At 43.9% G+C, this 12,464-nt stretch overlaps 1 protein-coding gene across 1 annotated transcript in view; it reads left to right on the top strand.

Annotated features, from left to right (window-relative positions):
• Positions 1-1,596: 1,596 nt before the first annotated feature.
• The window catches only part of TPK1 (thiamin pyrophosphokinase 1), a 260,228-nt gene continuing 249,360 nt past the window's right edge, over positions 1,597-12,464 (top strand). Inside the window, exon 1 of the mRNA XM_068396455.1 lies at positions 1,597-1,897. Within this exon, the coding sequence (XP_068252556.1) occupies positions 1,855-1,897 (43 nt within the window). The 5' untranslated portion in view covers positions 1,597-1,854. The remainder of the gene's footprint in view (positions 1,898-12,464) is intronic.

Raw genomic sequence — 12,464 nt, 5'->3', positions numbered from 1 at the left:
ATGCAGGATTAATGTGGCCCAGCCTCGCCAAAACACTTAAATCACTTAAATCCTGTTGATCCGAGCATGAATCTCAGACCAACAGTGCGGACCGAGTAGCGGGCTGACGTGTTGGTCCCATCTCCCTCTCATTTGACTGGAAACCTTAATCAGCTATCACGCTTTTTCCAAACACCTCTGAAAACAGATCTCACTCTCCCGTCTTGTCCCACCACAGGGTGCCTCAGTGGAGGCCCGAGGCTATGTAAGGGACTCAGTGGCGTTGAGGCCACTCGCCTGCCATGTGCAGGGGTAGTGGAGGGACTGGCCCATGCTGGGACGGGAGCCTCAGCTGCGAGGCCCCACGCAGTTCCCCAGAGCCATCGCTGAGCTCCTGGTAGGGGGATCCCTGTTCTGGATGCCCAGGGCAGCAGGAGCTGCGTGCAAGGGGCTGAGGTCTCGCTGCAGGATTGCAGGCATGGTTCACAGCTGCAATTTTATTTTTTCAGTTTCGACGGGCAGGAAGCTATTAATGACTTTTGTTTTCGGTGAACTGTTCCTTAGAGGATCTCAAAGCAGAACACTTATAGCCCCACACTTCAAGAAAGATGTTGAGGTGTTAGAGCGAGTCCAGAGGAGGGCGACCAAGCTGGTGAAGGGTCTGGAGGGTCTGACCTACGAGGAACGGCTGAGGGAGCTGGGGTTGTTTAGCCTGGAGAAGAGGAGGCTCAGAGGTGACCTTAGTGCAGTCTACAACTACCTGAAGGGAGGTTGTAGTGATGTGGGAGTCGGCCTCTTCTCCCGGGCAACCAGCGACAGGACAAGAGGACACAGCCCCAAGCTTGGCCAGGGGAGGTTCAGGTTGGACATTAGGAAGCATTTCTTTTCAGAAGGCGTTATTAGCCATTGGAATGGGCTGTCCAGGGAGGTGGTGGAGTCACCATCTCTGGAGGTGTTTAAGAAAAGCCTGGACATGGCACTTAGTGCCCTGGTCTAGTTGACAGGGTGGTGTCAGGGCAATGGTTGGACTCGATGATCCCAGAGGTCTCTTCCAACCTGGTTGATTCTGTGATTCTGTGACAGTGACTTGCGAATTTTATTTTCTTTTTAATGATGGTGTCTTATCATTCTTTGCCCTAAGTAACCCATCCCTACACTAGATATAATGTTTAATATAAAGGAAGTCCTCTGCGGCCGCTTTTTTATTTAAAGACGAAAAAGCGAGCGCGCTATCACATGCTGCTTCGCGTTGAGGAGCAGTAAGGAGGAGAGAGAAAGAGCTGTGAGGAGGTCGGCATTGCTCAGGTGTCGGGGGCCGGGGGAGAGGGAAGAGCCCTCACAGCGCGCGGCGGGAGCCCCCCGGCCCGCGCCTCTCCTTCCCGCCTCTCCTTCCCGCTCCTCAGGGCTCGCGCCCCCGCGCGCGGGGCGGCGCTGTCCCTCAGCGCGCGCCCCCTCAGCAGAGGCCCCAAGGCCGCCGCGCGGCCCGTCAGCGGGGGCGGGGCTCGGCCCGCGCCCGGCGGCGCCGCCGCCGCCGCTCCCTCCTGCCCCGCCTTCCCGCTGCTGAATCCACGGCCGAGCAACGGATCGCGGCGGCGATCGATCCTCTCGGCTCGCCTTCCCCCCCCCCCCCCCCCGTCAGACGCACTACCCCGGGGCGGGTGCCGGGGGACGCGTGGCTGCAGGTACCGGCCAGCGCCGCCACCTCCCGTCTGCTCGTCGCCAAGGGCGGGCGCCGCCAACGAGAAGGGAAGGGGGCACCGCTAATCCCCGCGTGCCCCCCCCCCCCCTCCCCCGGTCCCGCCCCGCCGGGGGAGCCGCGGGGCTCTCCGTGCTTTTTTCTGTGTGCCCGCCCCACGAGCAGGGCGCCGCGGGGCCATGGAGCGCGAGTTCACGCCGCTGGACTGCCTCCTGCCCGCCGGTACGGTACCGCCGGCCCGCCGGGAGCGGGGGGGGGCGCGGGCGGGGCCGCTCCCGTGCCGGGAGAGGGGCGCCGGGGGAGCAGCCGTGCCGCGCTTCAGCTGGTTTCCTTTTTAATACACCAATTTACTACCGGTTTATGCCCTTTGGAGCTAAAGCTTTGACCCCTTTGGCTTCAAAATTTTAACCCCTTTGGATTTAATCGGTGTCTTAGTTAAGTTGCCACAGTTCCCTTGGGCTGGCAGGGCCGAGCGCTCCAGTGAAGCATCTCACGGCAAGGGGACCCGTGGGCTTGGTTCCCTCCATGGGCATCCGAGGCCCTGATGCCTCACCCGTGGGGCCTCCTGCCTTTGGGTGCTTCCCTGGAGCCACCGCGTGCTCCCCGCTTGCCTCTTCGGCCCTGCGAGGCGCAGCTTTGGGGCCTGGGTATTTTGGTTTTGTTGCTTTCCCAAGCTGCTCTTAAGTGTTCTGTTTTTGTTTATTATATTTGAGACCTGAGAGGTGAGCATTACTAATGTGTATCATTAACCTCATCATCTCTATGAAAGGATAGAGCACCGGTAATTAGCACAGACTAATCTAAGTAGCTTGTGCGCTGTTTGGGATAAGGCACCTCTTCTTCACTACATTTGCGGTGTCTAATTAGTAGGGCCCAATTTGCTATTCAGTGGTACCATTATAAACAGTAAATATTTTTATCTTTCTATAACGTGATTTTAAAGCTGCATAAAAATCATTCTGGTGTAGCAGCTGAATTGTAACTTACACTGCTCTTTTCTGCTGTGTTCTGGTACTGAGATTTAAGCTGCCATGGTGAGGTGTATGTTGTTATTTATTTACTAGTGAGATCTTCTTTTCTTCCTTTGGTTATGTCTGGTTGGAGTTGAAGATTTGGAATGTTTGTTCACAGTTTTCAGATGACCCTCAGCCTTGTAAGACCAGAGGCTTCAGCTGGGTGTCAAGAAGCCTCCTTCTTCTAAAGAAGTGGCTGCTACAAGTGTATGAATCAACTTGGTTATACGAGATAGTGGTACTGCATCTGGATCCTTTCATCATTACAAACATTCATTACCAACATTTCAGATTGGTTTAGCCTGCTCAAAGTATGCAAGGCTGAGCAGACTTACTTGGCAATTCCACAGTCTAAAATCTGCTATGCCACTTCGGGAACTCGGGAATAAGGTTTTCAAAATTGGGTGGGTGAAACGAGGCTCCTGAATTCTTCTTGAAGAAGTGCTAGTAGTTTCTCCATCTGTTTGCTTCAATGGGATTTAAGTGTCCAAATAATATAAAGCTAATGGATTTGGCTTTATAAATAGTCCCTTCCAACCCTGACCAGTCTATGTAGAACGTATTGCTTCTTAGAGGCTAGATGTGAAGTTACAAAATAAACCCTTGTGAGGACATGGAAGTACCACGGCCCTTGTCCCCTTGCCTTCAATAGTATAAATGTATAGCAATGTATATGATGTTTCTTGTTGCTTTCTAAAGCCCTGTGCAAATACAGTAGCATATTATGGTGGGGAGAATGTGAAAGATTTATCAGTTTTGTTTGGAAGTTATTAGTTACTTTTTTTTTTTTTTGGAAGGTGTTCAGAAATTATGCTGATACTTATATGGAATAGAATAAAACACTTAACAGGTTTTGGAACCTAATACTAAGTACCTGAATTGGATTTTCAGGGCCACGTATGCTTTGGTAATTTTAGCCAGTGCAGTTAGAGTGTTCTTATTTAGATAGTAGACTAATGTCTCCATATATAGCACCTGACTGAGGCCCGTGTCGCAGATACTTGAGAACTGCTGTGCTAAACTTGGAGACTTGGAACATTATTCAAACAGCTGGAGCGCAGTTAAAAATGACCGTGTGACAGAAAGCTGTGCTGTGTACTTCAGAACTGTGTTCATTTGCTTAATGTAGTTTAGAGTGGGTAACGAGGCAGAATTTAAAAGTGGGATTGAGCTCTAAATTTGCGTCTTGCATACTGAAACAGATATATTTTTATTTCCTCATGAAATGAAACCATTAAAAAGGCTCATAGAAGTCCACCCTGAAGTCCTGTATGTTGCTGAGAAAGGGTCAGGGTGAAGCTGTGATGCAGCTGTTGTATAAAGCTCATTATCAGTGATGTCACACTACAGCCTGTGAATCATGACAAGAGTAGCTTGGTTTCTTCTGGAGCATTCTTTGATAGAGTAGACATTTCCCTCCTGCTGCTTATACCCTTTTCTTGCACTATCATTGCCTCCTGCTGCTTGTCCCAGGCTGTGCTGCAGGTGCTTCTGCAGAGCGACAAGTGTTTCTAATTTATTTTTTTAATACCATGAACTTTAGGAGCTGTGTGTTATGCTTGTGACTGCTTAACAGCAGAAGTGCTGTAGCATCCTCTAATAAGGTTGCCCCTGAATACCACTTGAGACTTTTAGAAGGGCAGAGTGCCAGTTTACTAAGCTGTGATTTCTCACAGGAACATTTTACATTGCATGTCATAATGCAGCCTGGATTCTCACTCATCTCCAGATGTGATTAATGATATTTTGTCTTGCACAGTCCTTAAAATGCAGCTTGTTATTGGTTTTGTCAAGAGTGATGCAGAAGGAGGATATTTTCCTCAGTTTATAATCCAACACCTCCCATGAGGAGTGTCTTGTTGAGGCGGAGGGACAGCAAAGCAGAAGCAAATCTCATCCTGCTCTCCTCTGTGCATTGCAGAGGGATTGTTGGAGCTGAGTTTCCTATGACTGACAGGAGCCTGTGCTACCAGTGAGGGTTGGTTCCCCCCTGTCCCCATTCCTTTGTGCCCCCAGTCCTGTGACCAAATGCACTTGTGAACTGCGCTGCAATTGGGAGCTAGTGGTTAAGCCTTGGTCTGCTGAGAAGAGCATGTGCTAGCTTCACCTCACTGAAGCAAGGTCATCTATATGTCACGAGAGACACAGCCACAACAAATAGGACAAAGAGTGCTTCAGAATTATGTGCAAATATATAGTTGTCTCTTTGTGCAAAGGGACTATAAAATTCTGCATTGAATTTAAAGCAAAGAGAACAAGAGGAAGCAACAATACACTGTGAATGCTCTTCCATCATTCCACAAGCTTGATTGTCTCTTGCTTTACTATATGTCTTCTCCTGGAAATGCTACTGACTGTAAACAAGTTACCTCTGAAAGGATTATATCACCATGTTCCTTTTTAAATGCCTGGGGCTTAAACTCCTTCTTTAATGTTCCCTTTTCTCTGACACTAAGAATTGAAAGTTATTTGTAAAACAGTGACATGTTTGCCATTCACTGAATGACTTCCAGCCTAGCATAAGCATCCATAACCATCTAAATGCCCCTTTGCTAGAGCTCTGCGTGGTCTCTGTGATGCATTGTCTTGCAGTCTAATATACAGAATTCTGTGGTAGAAATCAAGATGGTCATGGGGTTAGGAAAACAACCTGATGGGTCTCTGTTAGCTGTTGAACATTAAAGGTACATGGAAAATGGAGTCCCGGACTATTGGAGCACTGTAATTCTACAGGTTTTGTGCCACTGCTGTTGGGTCAGAGTAGTGAAGTTTTTAGGTGAATTGGATCATTCAAAAGCTGTGATTGAGCTCACCAAAGTTGAAAAATGTTAGCAAGGGTGTCAGTTCTTCAAGGCTATTTCAGGAGTTCCTCAATGAAATCAGCAAGCTGTTATACTGTTCTATCTTTTTAATTGAAATGCATTTAAAACACTTTGTTTTACATGAATGTTGCTGACCTGCTCCTGCTCTTCATTTCATATAAGTAGTAACACCGTTCATTTACTCGAGTTACCTGGGATGCCTCAGCTGTAAATATTCAGCCTTGGACGCTGCTGCTTGCTAATTTGCTGTGCTGGGTCAGCAGTTGTTCTGTGACTATTATTGTGTAGATTACTTACAGGTGCACTTAGGAGTGAAGTATTACAGACAGCATTTAGTAGGCATAATCGTTGTTAACCTCACCATTGAAGCCGGTTGCTGTTTGTGTGGATGATAGATCCTCATCTTGTGCAGTGTCAGTGCACTGATAGTTCCATATCTTGTGGTCACCACTAGGGTATAGCTGGCTTTCTGTTGGAGGGGAGTGTAATGGTGGAGGGGACTGAGGGGATCTTAAAAAAAATAAACAAAACAACAATAAAAACCCACCAGAGTATGAGAGCAATAGCGATGTCGCAAGAGCTTCTGAGACAAAAAAACTCACATTCATTACTGCTTGCACTGAAAGAACTCTGATCAATTCCTTTTGGAAGGTCTTGTTATTTTCCATCAGTTGAGACTTTCAATAGCAGCTTACACCGAGTTCTGTGAGGAGTCACTTAAGTGTAGCCGACTTAAAGCTAGGAAGTACACTGGCTGGCCTCTTAATGTATCTTGTAGTCTCTCTTTCTTTTTTTTTCCCCCTTTTTTTTTTTCCCCTCCTGCTATTTAACATCGGATAAGGAGGTGGGAAATACAATTATTCCAGGCATCAAAGTGTTCATGTTGTTTGTAGCCAACTAAATGTGTGCAGGACTGCTGGAAACCATTTAAACTTGTTAAAGAGCAAAATATTAATCTTAAGAAGGTACAAGAAGACAGGGAAAATGGTAGACTTTCAAGTTTTGTGGTGGTTTTTTTTTTTTTACTGCATTTCAATCGCATGTCTCTGGTCAGCTCTTAAGATATTTTAGCAGTTTCACAGCAGCTTCTAACATTACGTTATATCTCAGATCCGTGTGTATACACATATATAAAAGCTAGTTTCACTTTCTGGAATCGGAAAACAGAAGAGACTTTTTTTTTTTCCCTGTTTGCAAAGCTCATCCAAGTCTGATTTATGGGGAAATTGAATATGAAGCAAAGAAATGAGGCAGTTTATTTACACAGGAGAAAACATAATACATATAGGTTTCAGATTTTTCAAGATCCAAAGTAACAAATGCGGGGCATACTTGTGGATTTGCTTTAGATTTGAACATCCTGAGACGTTAATCTACGCAGAAAACATCAGCGTCAAGAGTAAAACCTAAATTCAAAGTCTTAAAAAGGAAAAAAACCAACCAAATAACCTAAAAAAACCTGAAAACCACCTGAAAACAAGTAAAAGGTCTCGTAGGTTCTCTTCATAAGTCAGTTCTTTGCAGTTTTCACTTTTAGTGAGTTCTACGTTTGGATGTAACCTAAGGGATTAGGACCTTTAAAAACAGTGCTGTTAACTAGTGCTTTGTCCAGGGAAATTACTAGCTAGAAATTTAATGAATTTGTTTCTGTGTGACATAATAAAAATAATCTGTGCTTGTCTCAAAGTGCTGTTGTTGAAAAAATATGGATAAAAGGAGAGGAAGGGAGACACTTCCCTCTACCTTCTCCCCCACCCTCAAAAAAGAAACCAACCCTAAACACAGCCTACAAATAAACAGAAAAACCAACAACCCAGTAGTACAACTTACCCAGTACAAGATATAGTAAATCAACAGGAGAGACCTCTGATGTGTACACCTGCTTGTTGGTATGTTGTAGAACATTCCCCATCTCTGTTCTCTACAGAGTGAGGGGAATTTGCAGTGTGTCCAGTAAGATTAATTAATCTGATCTATTGCCAAATAATTTAAAGATTGAAAAGAACTGTCTGTCAGTTGTCCCTTCCACCAAAGTGACTACACCTGATCCCAGCGAAGGATAACCAGTTCTTACAATTTTTGGCTTACATCTGTCTGTAAATTATAGCTGTGCTGGATTACATGTAAGTAATTTATGGAAATACGTTCTCCTTTCATCCAACTCTGACCTTAAACATGAGGAAAATGATTAACAGTGTTTGTGTAGTACTGCCTTTGCATAATTAAAAAGAGAATTGAGAATTTAAAGTGGCTACAGGAACATTCAGTTAGTTAAATTTTATATAGAGAGTACACATAGTAGCTTTTGGATTGCTTTTAAATTAAAGCTATTGCTGTACATCCAGTCGCAGATGAAGCTGCTGGAAGGCTTTTTCTGTCATTTCCCAGCTTTGAATTTTATTTTGAATGGCAGTCAAATTTTCTCAAGCACGGGTGCTGATTCTTTGTAGCTTGTGCTGATGGATTATCTGCCAGCCTTCCTCTTTGGCAGGGCACAAGCTGGAGGGACACACGTGTTTATCAGGCCAATTGAAATAGATGGGAAGCTGGCCAGTGAATTCAATAGGAGCAGAACCTATCCCCTCACAATTAATTTATTTTGTAGTTGTGGCTGCTGGTGTGGGTTCCGTTTTGTTTAGTTTATTTTTTTCTTTTACTGTAGCTCCTCTTTTCCCTTCTGTTCTTCCCCCAGAATTACCCAGTCAACATAAGCATACATGAAAGAGTACCATTCTGCTTCTGGAACAGCAGGGCACTGGTATGTCCATGAAATATCTGTGTATATACGTGTGAGATTTACTTGCTTTTATGCTTATAGTTGATTTAGCTGTGGCAAGCAAAGCATTGATGTATAGACCAGCCCTGAGCACAGGCTGAAGCTCCAGCTGCTCAGGAGGAGTTGAAAGGATGCTGGGTTGAAACCACACTTAGGCAGTTGTGCAGCAGATGGTGTGACTTACATCACTTGAAACTTTCCTGAGGTTGACTGGTGTTGCAGAGCAGCTGTGCAAATACAGAGTCACTCCAGGTGCTCCATGTGAGAGGTTTTGCATTCCTGATGAGGATTTTATGTATGGGGGAAATCCTGAAGGCTGAAAAGGGAGGTTTGTACTACAGAGTTTGACTTGTGTATAGATGATGCTTACAGGTATCAAGATCTTTGTCAACTTTACATAACTGAAAGCCTCTAATGCAGATACTTTAACGCAGGCAACACTTTCACTTCTGGAAATGAGTACTTGAGAGTCAAGCAGCCGAAGATCTGCAGCTTGGACTGCCGAAGGAGGTGATGCAGTGGCTTAGCCGCCACACATGTAACAGGAGTAGCTCTTGGGCAGTGTGTGACCACTTCATTTGATAATGAGTTGAGCTTGGTACGCTGGAGATGATTGAACTCTGCTATGGAAGCGTCTGTCTCCATATTGCCACTTCCCGCTACAAGCGGGAAATTTACTTTTCAAGTTCCTTAAAGAGCTCGATTTATTTTTTTACTTTTTTTTTTTTAAAAAGAAAAAGAAAAAGGGGCAATATTGTGGAAACTTTAGTTAAGGGCAGCTTAGTGTTTGGTTTTGTGGAATTTTGACAACAGTAGTCTTGAAAGGTCGCTGCCATGAGACTTTGCTTCAAACACATATAATGACTTTTACTAGGTTGAAAGTAGAATGAAGGGTGTTTTCTGCAATCCTGTCTTTTTAGGGTGCTGGGATATTCCTGCTGTTATTGAGAGTGCTTTCCTATTAGCTCTTCTTTCTTTGCCCAGAATCCACTGTGGGAATGACATTTAGTACTGTATGCACAGGCTTTGAGCCTTTCAAATAACTTTGGTAACTGTGAACAGAGTATTTAAATTGCCATTTTGTAACCGTGGGAAATAAAATCACTGATATCAGATGTTCTTCCTTGAACTGACTTGTTGTAGGGTTTTTTGCTTGGGAACTCATGTTCCTGGTTCCCTGTGTCTCTATTTAGGCTGCTGTTCGTATGTATTGGTCAGCAGTAATGCTGCTGCTGTGTTAACCTGACCATTGTAAGGAGTTTTGTCACTTGAGCCTGTGGAAGAATTTCTTCTTCAATCTTAGTCTACCATCCTGTCATAAAGTCGTAAGTTAAATTTTTGTACCAACGAACCTCTTTAAGTCAGAAAAGAAACTAGATCTACTATGTAATGTTTTTGTCTGCTGTGACCAGTTTTGGTTAGGTTTGCTTTTTTTTTTTTCCCCTCACACCCACAGCTGCCATAGTTGTGTTGCCAAAGCCCCAAGTGTAAGCCCGAATACACAGCACAGCGGTTGTGGCGTAGGAGGAGCAGCAGCGATGCCAGGAGAAAAAAAATCCCTTCTTCTAGAATATGCTACGCCTCCACGAGGAGGGTTTTGTGGCAGGGACATGGGCAGTGTGTTGCACATAGCCGTGCTCTGAATGTCTCCTTTCACGGCAGCAGGCTGGTTTTCCTGCTGATGGAGTGTGAAGCCTGTGTGAAATTATCAGTCAGTCTCTGGCTTCCCCAGAGAGGACGGGCAGTGTCGAGAGCTGGGTCGTGGCCTTGTGGTATTGCTCGGTGGAGATGGCCATATGGTGTGGGAGAGGGTGCTTAAAAGGGCTTTCACAACAGATGTTTGATGGTGTACTTGTTGCCAAAAGCTTTAAGTGTCAGCCAGCTCCAGTGAGGTACTGTTAGAGCTGTCCCAGGGGTGCAGTTAAGGAGGAATGCTGTTTAGATAACACGTAGTGTAATTCATTATTTGCATTGGTATTTCAGTGGCTATGTTTTGTCAGGCAGACAAAGGCATAACAAGACCCAGAGGTTGGACTTTGGAGCTAAACAAATTCATACTTGAATTAGGTATAGATTTTGACATGAAGAATAATCAACCATTTGAACATTGTACCTAGAGAAAGGTGTAAATCAGTTGCAAGTCATACTTCACTTGAAACAAGAATGAATGTCAGGGTGTCCTTTATACAAAAGGCTAAACTAGATTGTCACAGCAATCCTTTCTGGCTTCTGAGTCTGTAAGTCTGAAACACTTAGTCCACTAAAGGAGAGACTTCTTTTCCTTGCTGTTTAAGTTGTCAGGACAGACTTATGGCAAAAGAAAGGCACTGGTATATCCCAGGGTACTGCAGCATGGAGTGTCAAGTGAGTGGTCTCATGTTGTAAAGGAGGTCTTTGAGAACTGGGAGCAGATTTCAGAGCTTTTGTACTGCAGTTCAGAAATTGGGGACTGTACTTACATTTTGAGTAAGTTGTATGTCTTAAAAAAAAAGAAAACAAACCCCCCCAAAACCCCATGTAGCACTTGGTTATGGTTCCTAGGCAGCAAGAAGAACTTACTGTGGTAAGACTATACTACACAGTGTGCTGAATTTACTGCTAGTTACTGTGAGGTATCAAAAGCTTTAAAATTATTTCCATACAGTCTGTCCTTATTTATCTATAAATATTATAATTGTGAATCCCACAAGGAGGAAGAAAAGGCTTGAATTTAGACAGCAGAGTGAATAGTTATGCTGAACTTATAGAATATTATGCCCAGCTATTCTGTTTCTTACCCAGATTTACATTTGCTGAATACATTTGCTGAAATAAATAGCCAGTTTCCTTTGAGAACAAAGTTAGAACTGAATAAATGTAAGGCTTCAGAGTGCTAACAAAGGAACTGAACTCCAAAATAATGCAGTTATACAGCCCAAATAATGTAAATTAGAATAGCAGAGAGGAAATCTAAATTTAGGAATATATGGGAAGAGCTAGTAATGTTTTGTGAGAGTTTCTAAACTTCTAGGTTTGTAGTCTGATCCTTTGCTGTTTAATCTTCCCTTTTCTTCTTTTCTGCCATCAGCAAATACGTATGGAAAAATATGCATCTTATGATAACAACAGTAGGGGAGAAAAGTACATGTAGCAGAGGGAAGCACTGGAATATGTTGTTAGAGAAGATGATGTAGTCCCTGTCACTGTGAGCTTGTCCTTTTTCAGGGGTAGACAGGAATTGTCTAGAGACATGATTCTGCTTAGGGACAGAGGGATGGACTAGATGATCTTCTGAAGACTTAGAGGTACAAAAGCGTAGGAGATTATGATTCTTAAATACACATACCTAGAGTCAGAGAGAGCTTTCTATATGCATATCAGGTGCTGAAGGACAGGCTGTTCCTGCAGACTTTCTCACTCAGGTAGTTATACTAGCTTCAGCTGGGCTACTCGGACAAGCAGAACTTACTCTTGTGTTTTGAAGTTTTCAGTCTGTAAATTACTCATGCTTTTTGCTGCAGTACAGTAATGATATTTATCCAAACATGATTTTTAGCAAAGTCGCAGATGACATCGAAAGTACACAAATGTATTGAAAAGGGTTTGAGGAGTGAAGCTCCACAAGTTCTTAAATAAGGAGTGAAAACTGTGTGTAGCAATTGCTGTGAATTCGCCAGACAGTGAAATCCATCTGTATGATTTCATTTCATCAGTTTCCATACTGCTACTAGTTGGCATTTGAATTTCTAGAGACTTCAGAGAGATTACCTAGAAAAATGTCTGGACATTTACAATTTCTTTTATTCTGTTAGTTTTTGCAAATGCTCTTTGGTGTTGATAAGAAACAGAAGCGTCTTCTGGAGACTGTGGCAGGAGTTTTCCAGGAATCTACTTTCTCTTGATGTCCAAAAGGGACTTTAGGTTATCAAAAAGAAAGCTTCTTTCAGGAAGTGGCTCCTAATTTTTTTTTTTTCCTCATAAACTCAGGGTATGTGTTTCTGAGGGTAAAAATCAGCAAGAGAATGCATCTACGAGGAGTTTCTCTGTAGTTTAATCCACTTTATACTGACAGAATAAACTTATGTCATTTTCGTGCATGTCACTATAGAGACAAACCCTGTTGTCAGTGTAATTTATACAGTCATTATCTCCAATGAGAAAGCATGCCTCAAATTACAGAATTCATTGTGATTTGAGGT

The sequence above is a fragment of the Nyctibius grandis genome, chromosome 3 (genome assembly GCF_013368605.1).
Source record: "Nyctibius grandis isolate bNycGra1 chromosome 3, bNycGra1.pri, whole genome shotgun sequence".
NCBI classification, from domain to species: Eukaryota; Metazoa; Chordata; class Aves; order Nyctibiiformes; family Nyctibiidae; genus Nyctibius; species Nyctibius grandis.
This window is presented reverse-complemented; position numbering and strand designations above follow the sequence as displayed.